The 12,211-nt window shown below is 37.8% G+C and overlaps 1 protein-coding gene across 1 annotated transcript; it reads right to left on the reverse strand.

Annotated features, from left to right (window-relative positions):
- Nucleotides 1-5,106: 5,106 nt before the first annotated feature.
- Nucleotides 5,107-10,214, reverse strand: LOC121425426 (D(2) dopamine receptor-like). Its single transcript, XM_041621474.1, has one exon. The coding sequence runs from the start codon at nucleotides 7,424-7,426 to the stop codon at nucleotides 6,188-6,190; it is 1,239 nt and encodes a 412-aa protein (XP_041477408.1). The 5' UTR covers nucleotides 7,427-10,214; the 3' UTR covers nucleotides 5,107-6,187.
- Between the last annotated feature and the right edge of the window lie 1,997 nt (nucleotides 10,215-12,211).

Below are 12,211 nucleotides of genomic sequence, written 5' to 3' on the forward strand. Positions count from 1 at the left end.
TAGTGATGACTTACACCAGATTTGTTCTGTTTTAGAATAAGACTCCCGATGACAGGTAGCTTAGGTCTCATAACTTTGAGAATGATCGTAACAAAATGTTTCATACCAGCTATACCTTTTGCAGTTCGTTACGCCGATCCGTTCCATTTGTCAAACTAAATGTCTCAAAATTACCAAGAAATGTGTAATTTTGATACAGACTGTCGCATGTGCAGAAAATTAGGTAATAACTACGATATCTTGATTGGTTGAGGAGAACTGTTACTATGGTAACTTTCTGATGAAACAGGACTTTTCAGATAAACCATCCGACCAGGATGACATGAAACGCTCCCTGGCTTGGATCATTTTTGTTAAGTGGAGGTTTAAATTATTACATTAAAATGTTATCACAGTAGACCACTAAAGAAGACGATCACCATGGCCATGTAAGATAAGATTATCCTTTGATCGAATCGTCTATATTTAAACTTGAATACACTGATCAAACAGTGTAATCGATCATAAAATTAACCGTACCATGTTTTCCTTTTAATCTTTGTTACGTTGAGCTAGACCCTATTCCATATTTTTTGGTGAATCGAAAAAAAAAGGAATTTGTGACCATTTTTTCATGCACTGAGGTAGGGCTCACTGCAGAGATGGGGTAGTTTTACAAGCTGGTTTTATGAAATAGAAAACAAAAGAATTTGTAAAAATATTATTCATAATTATATACCTGTTCTAAAGGATCTTTTTTGGAGTAAGTTTGTCAGTGTGTGACTGAGGTTTTACATCGGCGAACATCTAAAGAAAGCAGTATGTATAACTGCCTGTCTGCCTTTACATTAAACCCATTCATTTATTACACAGTCTCATGAATTCGTAGCATCATCCGTGGTGTGAAAGTCGAGGTAATGATCTACACATGCGCATTTACAACAAACTCACTCCCATTACATGTTCCTTGCAGACGAGAAAAGAAAAAAAATGATAATTTTAAAGCAGCATTTTAGTGAAGGAAAAATACGTGTAATTTTAATCGTATATTCACAACTTTTATGTATACAACGTTGATATTTTACAGAAGGTAAGTAATAAAATGTCATGATTGATTCGTTGTGTTATACGTCATAGATTATCATCATGACTACAATATTAGCTTACTCGTAAATAGAGCTCTAGGTTATACAGAAACGCGATAGAGGCAAGATTGCTTTGCTACATTTTGGCGGGTATTATATTGGCAAAAAAAATAAATATCAAGTAATAATTGTGATCAAACTCAAATTTGCGGGAAATAAATGATATCAGACGAGAAATTATGATAGCTTCAAAGAAATTATTCTCTCCTCTTCGACAACCTCACGTCTGTCCGTGACTTATAACACCATGACAACACAAATACAATAGAACGTAAGTACAACGGTAATGATATGCACATCTTCTCAATATCGTAGTACATGACTGTATAACCTCAAACAAGGCCTAGAATTTCGTTCACAAATGAAGAATTGAAATCTCCATCGATTGTGCTTTACATGGACATTAATCATTTATCGCACAAATAAAAAGAGCATTGTAATTAGACTTGAATTTTAATGATGACACGAAAGAAAACCGACAAGCCCGCATCTTACACAACATCTCTATCGAATTCTAACGTTTCATATCAAACACAATAGGAGGTTCGTACACAGAGAAAGTTATTGCATTTAAGCACCATTACATTAGAAACATAAATTGATAGATTTGTGTTTAATGGTTTAAACCTGTTCATTTTTTGTCTCGCAGTTCCATTTTCCGTATAGCAATGAGACAAGGACATTATGGCAGACATGAGAATATGAAAAGAATACATATTTTTCATCAACTAAATTTGAGTCAGAAAGCTGTACTTTACAGGATGATACATAACAAATATTGGGAAAGGAATTTAGTTCACCCCTTCCTCCCCCTCCCTCTTTCACTCTCCCATTTCTTCCTCCATTTTCCCCTCTCTGCCATTTTTTTTCTTCTCTCTCCCTTTCTCCCCCTCATTCTCCCTCTTTCCCTCATATTTATTTCTCTTTTTTCCCTTTCGGTCTCCTTTTCTCTTACTGCTGCTTTTTTTCTAGTGCTCCAGTATTATGGAGCAACGTTTCCTTTCTTTATATATCTCTCCAGTCCCATTCCTTTCTTTTTTCTCAATCTCACTCCAACATAACCGAATTCAAACCACTATGGTATTTCATTGAAGGTAACTCGGTCTGGGGTCGGTTTCGCTGGTGTGACTATGATGGCATTGTCATCTTTTCCCGTCTCTCTTTACCCGTCTCATTTGTCTGTCCTTACCAATCTATTAATTTTGCAACGAATTCATTCGCCTCTCTCTCCTCCTCCTCCTTTCTTTCACTCCCTGTAACTTCACGTCCACTCCGCCTTTAATTCTTAAAAAAGCTCTTCTCCTTCCTCCTCTTCTTGATATTCGTTTCTTCCTTTTCTTCTTCTCACCCTTCTCTCGCCTTCTCAGTACCTTCATCAACATTCCACATCTCATATCTCCCCTCCCCCTCTACGTCTTCCTATGCACTGACTGTATCTCTTTCTTATTTCTCTATCTGTCATTCGTCATCCCTTTTCTGTAACCTTTTTCTCCTTCTCTCCCCCTTCTCTCACTCTCTCTCTCTCTCATTGCCTCTCTTTATGCACCTTGTTCTAACGTCGTCTAATTTTTACGTTTTATATCTAAATCCTTTACGCTTTAAACCTAAATCCTTTACGCTTTAAATCTAAATCCTTTACGCCTTATATCTAAGTCCTTTACGCCTTATATCTAAATCCTTCCTTAATTATAATGATTTATAATTAAAATTGAATAATCATGTCTAAATAATTAGAATTTTAACTAAGACTATATAATTCTCATGTATCAAGATTGACTCAATTACAGTACATTATTGTTCCAAATCAGATCGGTGGTAAAGATTCATTTCTGGAAAAACAAAATAGCAGATGGAAAGTGAAGAACATGAATGCTAGACAAAAAAATCAATAATGAAACAATGGATAAAAAATACTTACATGTATTGTATTCTTGGCTATTCTTTTAAAAGATATATAAATTATGAATTAAATAGTATTTTAAAAAGCATAACTTCTTTTTACCTTTGTAAAATTTTAGATTTGTTGGTATCAAACTTTGTCATATTCAATGTTAGATAATCGGAGCTAAATGTGTGTTTTTTTAGAAGGCTGTTGTCTTCATCTTCATTTGATATTAATCAATGTTTCTCACTCGCTTTCCGATTTGGGATCTGTCAAACACGATTTAAGCCCCAAATATCTAGCTTAGGAATGAATTGTTATCACGACTATGCAGTTGGGTATTTTCATTGCAGTTACAATTAGTAATGCACAGGATTTAATAACCTGGAAAATATTAAAGAGAAAGGTAAAGAAGGAAGACAATTCGAGACTGAAGTTTTGTTGTCATCATATCAATGAAATAGAAAGTTGGAAGATATTTCTATCGTGGGGAAGGGAACCATTTTCACACCCAAGACGTTTCACGAAACAAATAGAAATGAATATGCAGATAAATTTGTTTGAAGGTAAAACTTCATTAGACATTTATTTTTATTCTATCATGTACTATTCTCTTTATCGAACCCAGATGCAGTATGCCATAGTGGTTAGGTTATCAAAAATTTAAAATTCTTTAAGAATTAAAGTATTTTCAATTTTAGCAAAAACAAGCATCTTCATGATTTGAACGGTAGATACTACTTTAGGGGCCTAACATTTTGAATATTCCGATAATAGAAAGGACAAGATGAAATCAACATCACCAGTCCTTTGTTTCCACAATTCCTCAAAACCGTTATAAACACCCTTGATACGACCACTTCTAACTTTCAATCATTAATCATTTGAAATAAACTTCAGACAGTAAATATGTTATAGGACATTGATATTACACACTGGCGCTGTATATTACGACGTAATAACGTAAATTTTGGCTGTACGTTGCGTCCAAGACTGCAGCCTAATTTAAAAAGAGATTGATACTTTCATAAAATAAAATCATGAAAACAGGTGGAACGGATATGTATTGATTGGTTACATCGCGAATACATCGCACATCAATGCTCTGTGGGGAGTTTTAAAAGGGTGATATAAGTTCTGTATCAAGAATAAGCTCTATACAGGATACCCGGACACACCGTAGCAAAGTTTGATAGATCGTGAGAGCACTACACATTCTTCAAGCCCTCCAAAACATCAATTTGTTGCGATGTTTGATGAATGTGGTGGGCAAAGCATTCTCAAAATGAAACACATCCGTATTGATTACGTGGGAAGAATGTATGACAAATGTTCAGATGATGTACCTGAATCTAAACTTTCTCCCGTGTCGTAATTGTGTGCATACAATTGCTACACTTGTCTTTAGAATACAAATGCATGGCAAAGTTATGAGAAAAAAACACAGTGCTAAGTGAATATATATTCATGAACTCAACTAAGCAAATCTTCAAATGACAATAAAATCATTAAATGTGTGAAGATGACAGGCTCTTTGCTTCATTATCATCATTGAATAAATGTAGCACAATGTAGATTAGACACAAAACTTTCTTTTTGCTCTAGGATGGAGATAATAACAGCCAAAACATTACAAATGAGTGTGCTAATATTGTGTATTTCGAAGTTTGGATCATGATATAGTACTTCAGATATTTTAATATCACTGGTATATTAATGACAGGTGGGGGCTGCAGACACGAGACAAGTAGGACGACCATGGGTGTTTTGTTACTCGTTTGTATGGTAATTTTCAACATCATTAACTGCATCATATTCCGTTTAATATCTGATCAATAGTTCTATGGTTTGATTTTTATGGTAACCTCTTTGTAGATGGCAATCTAAATATCAAATTGTCAACCGAATCCATGAAAATAACTATCAGACATCATCAATTTTCTCACTTGCTTATCGCTCCCACTTTTACATTTTATTGGGTATTTTTTCTAAATCGTGCACTGTATCTAAATCTTGAGCGCCTCGAAATTATCAAAACCTATCATTTCATTACGCCATCATTACTCGCAATAGGTAATGCATTCAAGGGCTTTTTGGCCCCACATGGGAAGCCCAACTTGCTCAGACATAATCATGCTAATTGAATTACGTAATCAAAATACATCATTTAGTAGATACGTACTCCAGGTGTCAAACAAGAGGTATTCATAGAATAAAATGCACAATCATGTTCAGGTATGCATGTCCAGTTGTCAAAGAATCTTCATAATTCCCTTTTTACATCCATCATTACTTAATCTTCGCAGCATCCATTCGTCGTTTTTGTCCGCACACATGTTTTCCATTCCTTAATTCTCTCTCTCCTTTTATAACCATGTTTTAATAGCAGAAGTGATCAAAAATCAGTTTCGATTGTTTCGTTGTAATGCAACGTTACTACTCTGTTTCCTTCATTATTGAGTAGAGATTATATATATTGTGAGGTGGTAACCATCGGTGACTACATTTCTTTCATCTCTAGTTATCTTGAAGCTTAACTGCCCCATTATCTGACCGATTTGGGGTTTGTATTTCAGAAGGAAGTAACTTTCAAAACGTTGCACGTTACTAGAGTCATCTGGGATAGTTTGTGGAGTGATGATGTAATAGTCCTAACGGACAATCGAACTGAAATATAGTTTATCACTTTAGTCTCTGCGATATAACAAGAAGCATGATCCTGACACAAGGTTATTGTTTTCATGCCTGATATGGTTTAACACTTCGAATTCATCTCGCACTGTAACACCTTTCGACTGCTCATGGAAAACATACAATGGATTTTCCCCATCTGCGAACCACTACGAACATTTCGCTTACGCGTGAAAACATCGGCTAGCAATCTTCCTCGGCACATATCCGGCGAGTGTTTCCCTCCGAACACCTGCTCCGGACACTCATCGTAGAAATATGAAAGCAAAGAGTAACGCCTCTCCGATCAGTTGTCGGCTAGTTTGAATAGTGTATGAACAAAGATTACAAGTAGAAACGGGCTCCGAATGAGAGAGACTTGATAAACATTTTATATATATATATATACATTTCGATTTTTATAAACACTAGAATGAGATATCAGAAATGTGTGGCAAATTTCTGGCAAGGAATATTTTAAATTAGCGACGATTAAGAAATTTGAAAAAAATCACCTCATCCCATAATGCTGACGTGTATTGCACGTTAAGAGACGGTGGAAAGCATTGCGGAATTCCCGATTAAAGATAGTATAGATAATAGGGTTAGCAGCAGAGTTACACCAACCCATCCATGTGACGCTGTTAAAGATTGTGAAAGTGATATTGCAGTCTTTGCACAGACCCATCACGACGTTCGTGATGAAAAAGGGAAGCCAACAACAAATAAAGATCGTAACGACGATTGCGAGAACGGACGTCGCCCGACGCTCTCGAGCAACAGAGATCTTTTTCGTTGACGATTTCTCTCGATATTGCTGCTTGCACGGTATTGTCGGTGGATGCGCTCCTGCAACGCTGCTGGCGTCGTCGCTTGGACGTTTACTCATCTTCCGACCGTTATTCTCCACCGTTAAGGCGTTCTGAGGTTTGACAGCAAGGTTGTCCTTGCTTTCTGCGTTTAAGTTTGTTTGCATTGTTACCACCTTGGACGGTGCATCTCTTTGGATCTTTTCTCTTAAGCCTGGCTTCTTAGCACTCAAAGCCATGACGGAACGAAAGATCTTGTAATAAACAATGAGCAAAATAAAACAAGGGATGTAGAAAGATAGCGCTGAGCTGATGACTTGGAATATGGGACTGACGTTTAACGCACATTCTTCAGCTGTACCTTCGGTGTCGTAGCCTCCAACATAAATGAGAGCAGGAATGGAAATCAAGAAAGCTACGGTCCACATGGATATGATGACTGTCATAGCCATGCACGGTGTTCTTCTTCTAGCATACTGTATGGGTCTGGTGATCGCTAGAAATCTGTCCACCGAAATACCACATAAGTTCCATATCGACGCCGTCGCTGTCAGGACGTCCACGGAAACCCACACATCACAAAGCCATGCCCCTAACCACCACCGCCACCCGTTAACCTCCTGGTACAACGCGAAGGGCATGACTACCCCACTCACCGCAAGGTCCGCTACTGCCAATGAAACAATAAAGTAGTTGGCGACAATCCGAAGGTTGCGGAACTTGCATACAGATATACAGACTAAGAGGTTACCTACTACACCGATAAGAATGATTATTGTCAGTCCAATCACTTTGAATGCGATCAACGTGATGTTTGGTGATCCGTGGGTAATGTTGGTCATCATTGGAGGATACAGTTCAAGATCACCCATACTGTCCCCTGTGGTATTCTCCGCACCTACCCCGGATACCTCAACGTACCCATCCATGTTGCTAGCCATCCCTAACCCAGTAGAGACGACGTCCTCTTCACGCTTACATGAAACAAATCAATGTCCAGTAGCAGATGTTTATCTCACAAGACAGCTCATGAGAGTACCATCTTCTCTCTCACTAATCCATCTGCTAAAGTAAAAAAGCTAATTCCTTCTCGACGGGAGGCGTATATTTCATAGATCTCTTGGCAATGCACCGCTTACCCACTCTCCTCTCGAGAACATAAACCCGCACGAGATTTATATGTTCCTCCTCAAACAAACACTGATGATGGGAGACAAGAAAGGGTTTAGTGTGTTCTCTTAACTCGTTTCCGCATCGCTGTCAGTGTATGGCGGAGACGCGAACAATTATGACTGCCTTATATCAACACAATTAACATACTCTTTTGTCCTCGATGATTGAAGCTAAAGATAGAACGGGGAGTTGTCGTTACTCCAAGTGCATCACCACGCTCGGTTATTCAAGAGTGTATTGCGTAACCACTTCTTTAAGCTCTTATTACTCTTAGCTACTGTCGAATCAGTGTGTCCATATCTAACGTAGATTTGAGATATTGCGTGTCATCAAAATGTCCCAATCAAGACGGAACATTCCAAACGTTTCTGATTATGTTGCATTGGTCTTTTTCCCCAGGGTGTCGAGTATAAGCCGTTGAAGTTCGCCTCATTCCACATATACCAATAGTTTGTCTTCCATAATCGAATCTCTATTTTCTCGTTTTTCAAAATTTGTACACAGGCGGGGTATTCTATTCAAGCAATAATCGAATAGTACTCCTAGAGGATCGGTCAATTCAATTTAACGGAACACGGTCGATTCTCACGTGTAGGCTAGAATGACGTATTTCTCATTTAAGGGCATTTCTGCCGAATCTCGAGGTCCTCTATCTGCACTTGGAGCAGTCGCTGTCACTTCGTATCAATGACCGCATCCACTAGTTTCACTACAAACACCGCCGTATTATTTACGGGGCCAAATGCACTCGATCATCTGAACCGAAAAACTCCTTCCACACATATCTGGGTAAGAAATTGAATTCGCAGCCACGCTTCGAATATTTGATGAAGAAATAGAGATTCGCTCTGGTGCATGCACTTACTCGCTTCTCTCCTCAAATGCGGTCACAAAGAAGTGACATCCATACATCGGCTTCTCCCTCAGCCACCCATCAACTTGAAGACTAGATTTTTACAGGAAGAAGGTCGAGTTATCCAGCGTATCAATAGGATTAGCTTACTACCATACTGACGTATAAATCGTTAAAATTCTTCGAGATCGACGGCGAAGGGGGGATTACCTATGTACACTTTGTCTCAACGCCCAAAATATCAAATTAACGAGGTTTTATAAAATAAATGTTAATGAAGAGCGTCACAGGTGAACAATTATACAAACATGTCTGTGATTAAAGTCCGAGTCCGATGAATCTTCTTGAGAAAGATGCCCAGACACAAGTCAATAAACTCCCCGAGTTGACGAACAGTTGCTGATCATTTCCTCAGCTATTTTTACGAGCGGGAGCGCAATCAAATAAATGTATTCGATTTCAGAACAAATACGGAGACATGAGACGAAATGAGTTTTCCTTTCTCGGACACATCCGATAAAAGCAATTTTGTCACATCATGAATACCTTGGTTCCAATAAATGAATTGTACGAACTTGCAGAGTCTGGGTAATTTTAAACAGACGATTTTATGACGCTAAATCGACACGGTCTAGAAAGTGCTCAGAGGTGCCCGCCAAAATTAGAAGACTCCGCGAAATGGAGATCCTAGCTTACAATTGTTTCCTTTTTGCAATTATATCTGGTGATTTTCCTCTTCTGAAAAGCTTACGCGATTGACATAACAGTCTGCTCGTCGAATATTCAGATACGTTACATCGATAGAGGGTCCCATATCAAACGTATCGATTTTCGTTTAGTGTTCGTTCTTGTGATAATCAATAACCATTAGGTTGGATCTCCAGCGTGGCAGCGGGGTATCTTGCCCTCAATAACTCACCACAAACCTTCAGCCGTGCTGCTCGAGGGGAAGGGGTAAATGAAAGAAGAGACGGGAACTGTCTACGTAGATGCTGCCCCTTGAAACAGAATAGGTGAGAGAATCTAGTGCAATTGTCTGTCAGAAATCCTTTTCTACCACCGCAGGGTGCATCTTATATAGTTGCGGTGGAGATTCGTTCGAGTCCCTTACTCTCGATATCAAATGCAGCGAACAACAACTCCATTAAATGCCGATTTTTAATCTCAGCATAGGGAAGGCATTTAATCTCAGACTGTTTTCACCGAAGTAGACATTTTCAAACTCAGTGGGAAATCATAATGTTTGTCATGTTGTTTTTAAGTTTCCTGTCCAGATTACGTATTTACTCTCGGCGAATTAATCGATTCTCCCTTCTCTCTTGATTTTGAGGATGAAATAAGTGCAAAGTAAACGTTTAATCTCAGTTAAAACAATTTATGTCATTTTGTCTTGTCCAAAAAGACATCTAAGAAAAACAACAGACATAATTAAGTGTCAATACGGATTTCCAAGAAAGTTCCTCACAACATCATGCTTTGTTTTTTACAGACGCCACTAATATCCAAATGATATCCAGCTTGTAGGAAAATGGTATACTGTCCAAATCCTAGTTCTTGTCATAGAGATCGTCTTTTTTTATTCCAGATAAAGCAAGAATCAAACCTTTAACATCAAGTTGAAACAATGATCGAACAGCGATGAAGAGGCACGAAGAACTGAGAAGAAGAGACGACGTTCATTGTCGGTCTGTGTCTTCAGCGCAACTGATTTCGCTCATGGGGAGACAGGCGCTTTTTGTACGTGCGTCCTACCGAGTCGTGACAGGATGGATAACGCCATCCAATAACACGTGATGGATGATAATAACGAATGGGAGAGATGTGATCTTCATCACTGGCTTCATGTATAAACCTACCCCCCCCCCCCTCTCTCTCTCCATCTCTTTCTCTCTCTATCTAACTTTCTTCTGTCTTTTTCTAACTCTCTTTCCGTCCTATCTCTCTCTCTCTCTCTTTCTCACTCATCCAATCTGTATTTTAACTCACTATCTCACTATTTCCTCCCCTGTTTACTATATATTTTTTTCAATCCATTCTGCTCTCTCCTCCCCCCCTCTCTCTCTATTTTTATTTTATTCCTTCTATCAAGCTCTAATTATCCTTTGCTCTGACCTGTCTCAAGCTTTTTGAACGTCTTTCTCCGTGTCGCTTTCACATTTTCTATTTCATCTTTTTATTTCCTTCTGTCTCTGCTCCGTCTAATCAGTCAATAAACTTCCCATATTACCTTCACTTCTACCCCTCTATCTATCTATCTATCCATCTATCTATCGTTCCATCTATCTATCAATCTATCTGTCCATATATCTATATATCTATCTATCCGTCCATATATCTATATATCTATCTATCCATCCATCTATCTACCTACCTACTACCAACATACCTACCTATCTATCTATCTACCTACCTACTACCTACCTACCTATCTATCTATCTACCTACCTACTACCAACATACCTACCTATCTATCTATCTACCTACCTACTACCTACCTATCTATCTACCTACCTACTACCTACCTATCTATCTACCTACCTACTACCTACCTATCTATCTATCCATTCGTCTGTATATCTATCTTATCTCACTCATAGTATAATATGGTTACTTGTAACAATGATGCACATTAAATTTGATTACTACATTCTATTAAAAAAATGTTGTTTTTTATTTAACTTCGTTCACAATGTGTCCCTAATGGATAATAATGTTTGGAAGGCATTGTTTATTGTATTTCTCATACATAAATTGTTATTTGCTTTAGGCCTTAGTTTAATTTCCTGCTTAAATAAATCTCCCTCACCCCAAAGATGAATGTTATTCTTTTCTTATTTCCTCCATTTTATTTATTCTAAATCGCTTTTTGATATCTTCTTTAATCCCAAATGAGCTCAAATGCAGAGTATAGCCATCTCACCCGCTGGCGTTTAATCGTACACTGACATATCTTCACCGGAGAGAGCGCTATTGGTATTTCTGCTACAACTATGGCTGCAAAAATGTGACATCAAATATTATGCTTCTCTCGTCTTGCTGCTCCTGTGTCCTCTTTCATAAAAATAAATACACACGTTCTATATGAAGTTTACGTTGAACTAATCAGGTTTAACGATTTCGGTAGCTTATAACTGTTCATGCAAATTCGTTATTACAACAAATTTCTTGAAACGGACCCCTAATCCTTTTATTCAAATGGATGCCTCGAAGGATATATCAATGTTGAATATTCTTACAATAAATCTACTTATGTGCATTCCATAGGGTCTGAATATCGGAATGCCCCCTTTTAACCTAATTAATACAAAGTTATAATTTACTTCCATAATGAAATAACTATGAATTTTGTTTATTCTTTAGAAGCTTTCACAATCAATTGGCCGTGCAACCGTCCACGACCATTTCGGTTAAAATGAACTTTGCACAAGATCAAGTAGGATCTAAATGTGGGTTGGATATACCCTCTTGGGCCGAATTGGCGGTCTTCAAAGGGGTCCAAACATTAGAAAATATACTGGAATAATGATGCGCTTTAAAGTTATATATTTTTATTTGTTTTGTTTCGATCGGCGTTTTCATAAATGGCATTCGGAAAGAGGGTATTACTTTACGCATTTCTTAAAGAAAACGAGAATCATTGATGTGAATAATATTCAACATAGCGGACGGTATGACTTTCAAGTCCATGAATGAATCAAAT

This window comes from Lytechinus variegatus, chromosome 12 (genome assembly GCF_018143015.1).
Source record: "Lytechinus variegatus isolate NC3 chromosome 12, Lvar_3.0, whole genome shotgun sequence".
In the NCBI taxonomy this organism is placed as follows: Eukaryota; Metazoa; Echinodermata; class Echinoidea; order Temnopleuroida; family Toxopneustidae; genus Lytechinus; species Lytechinus variegatus.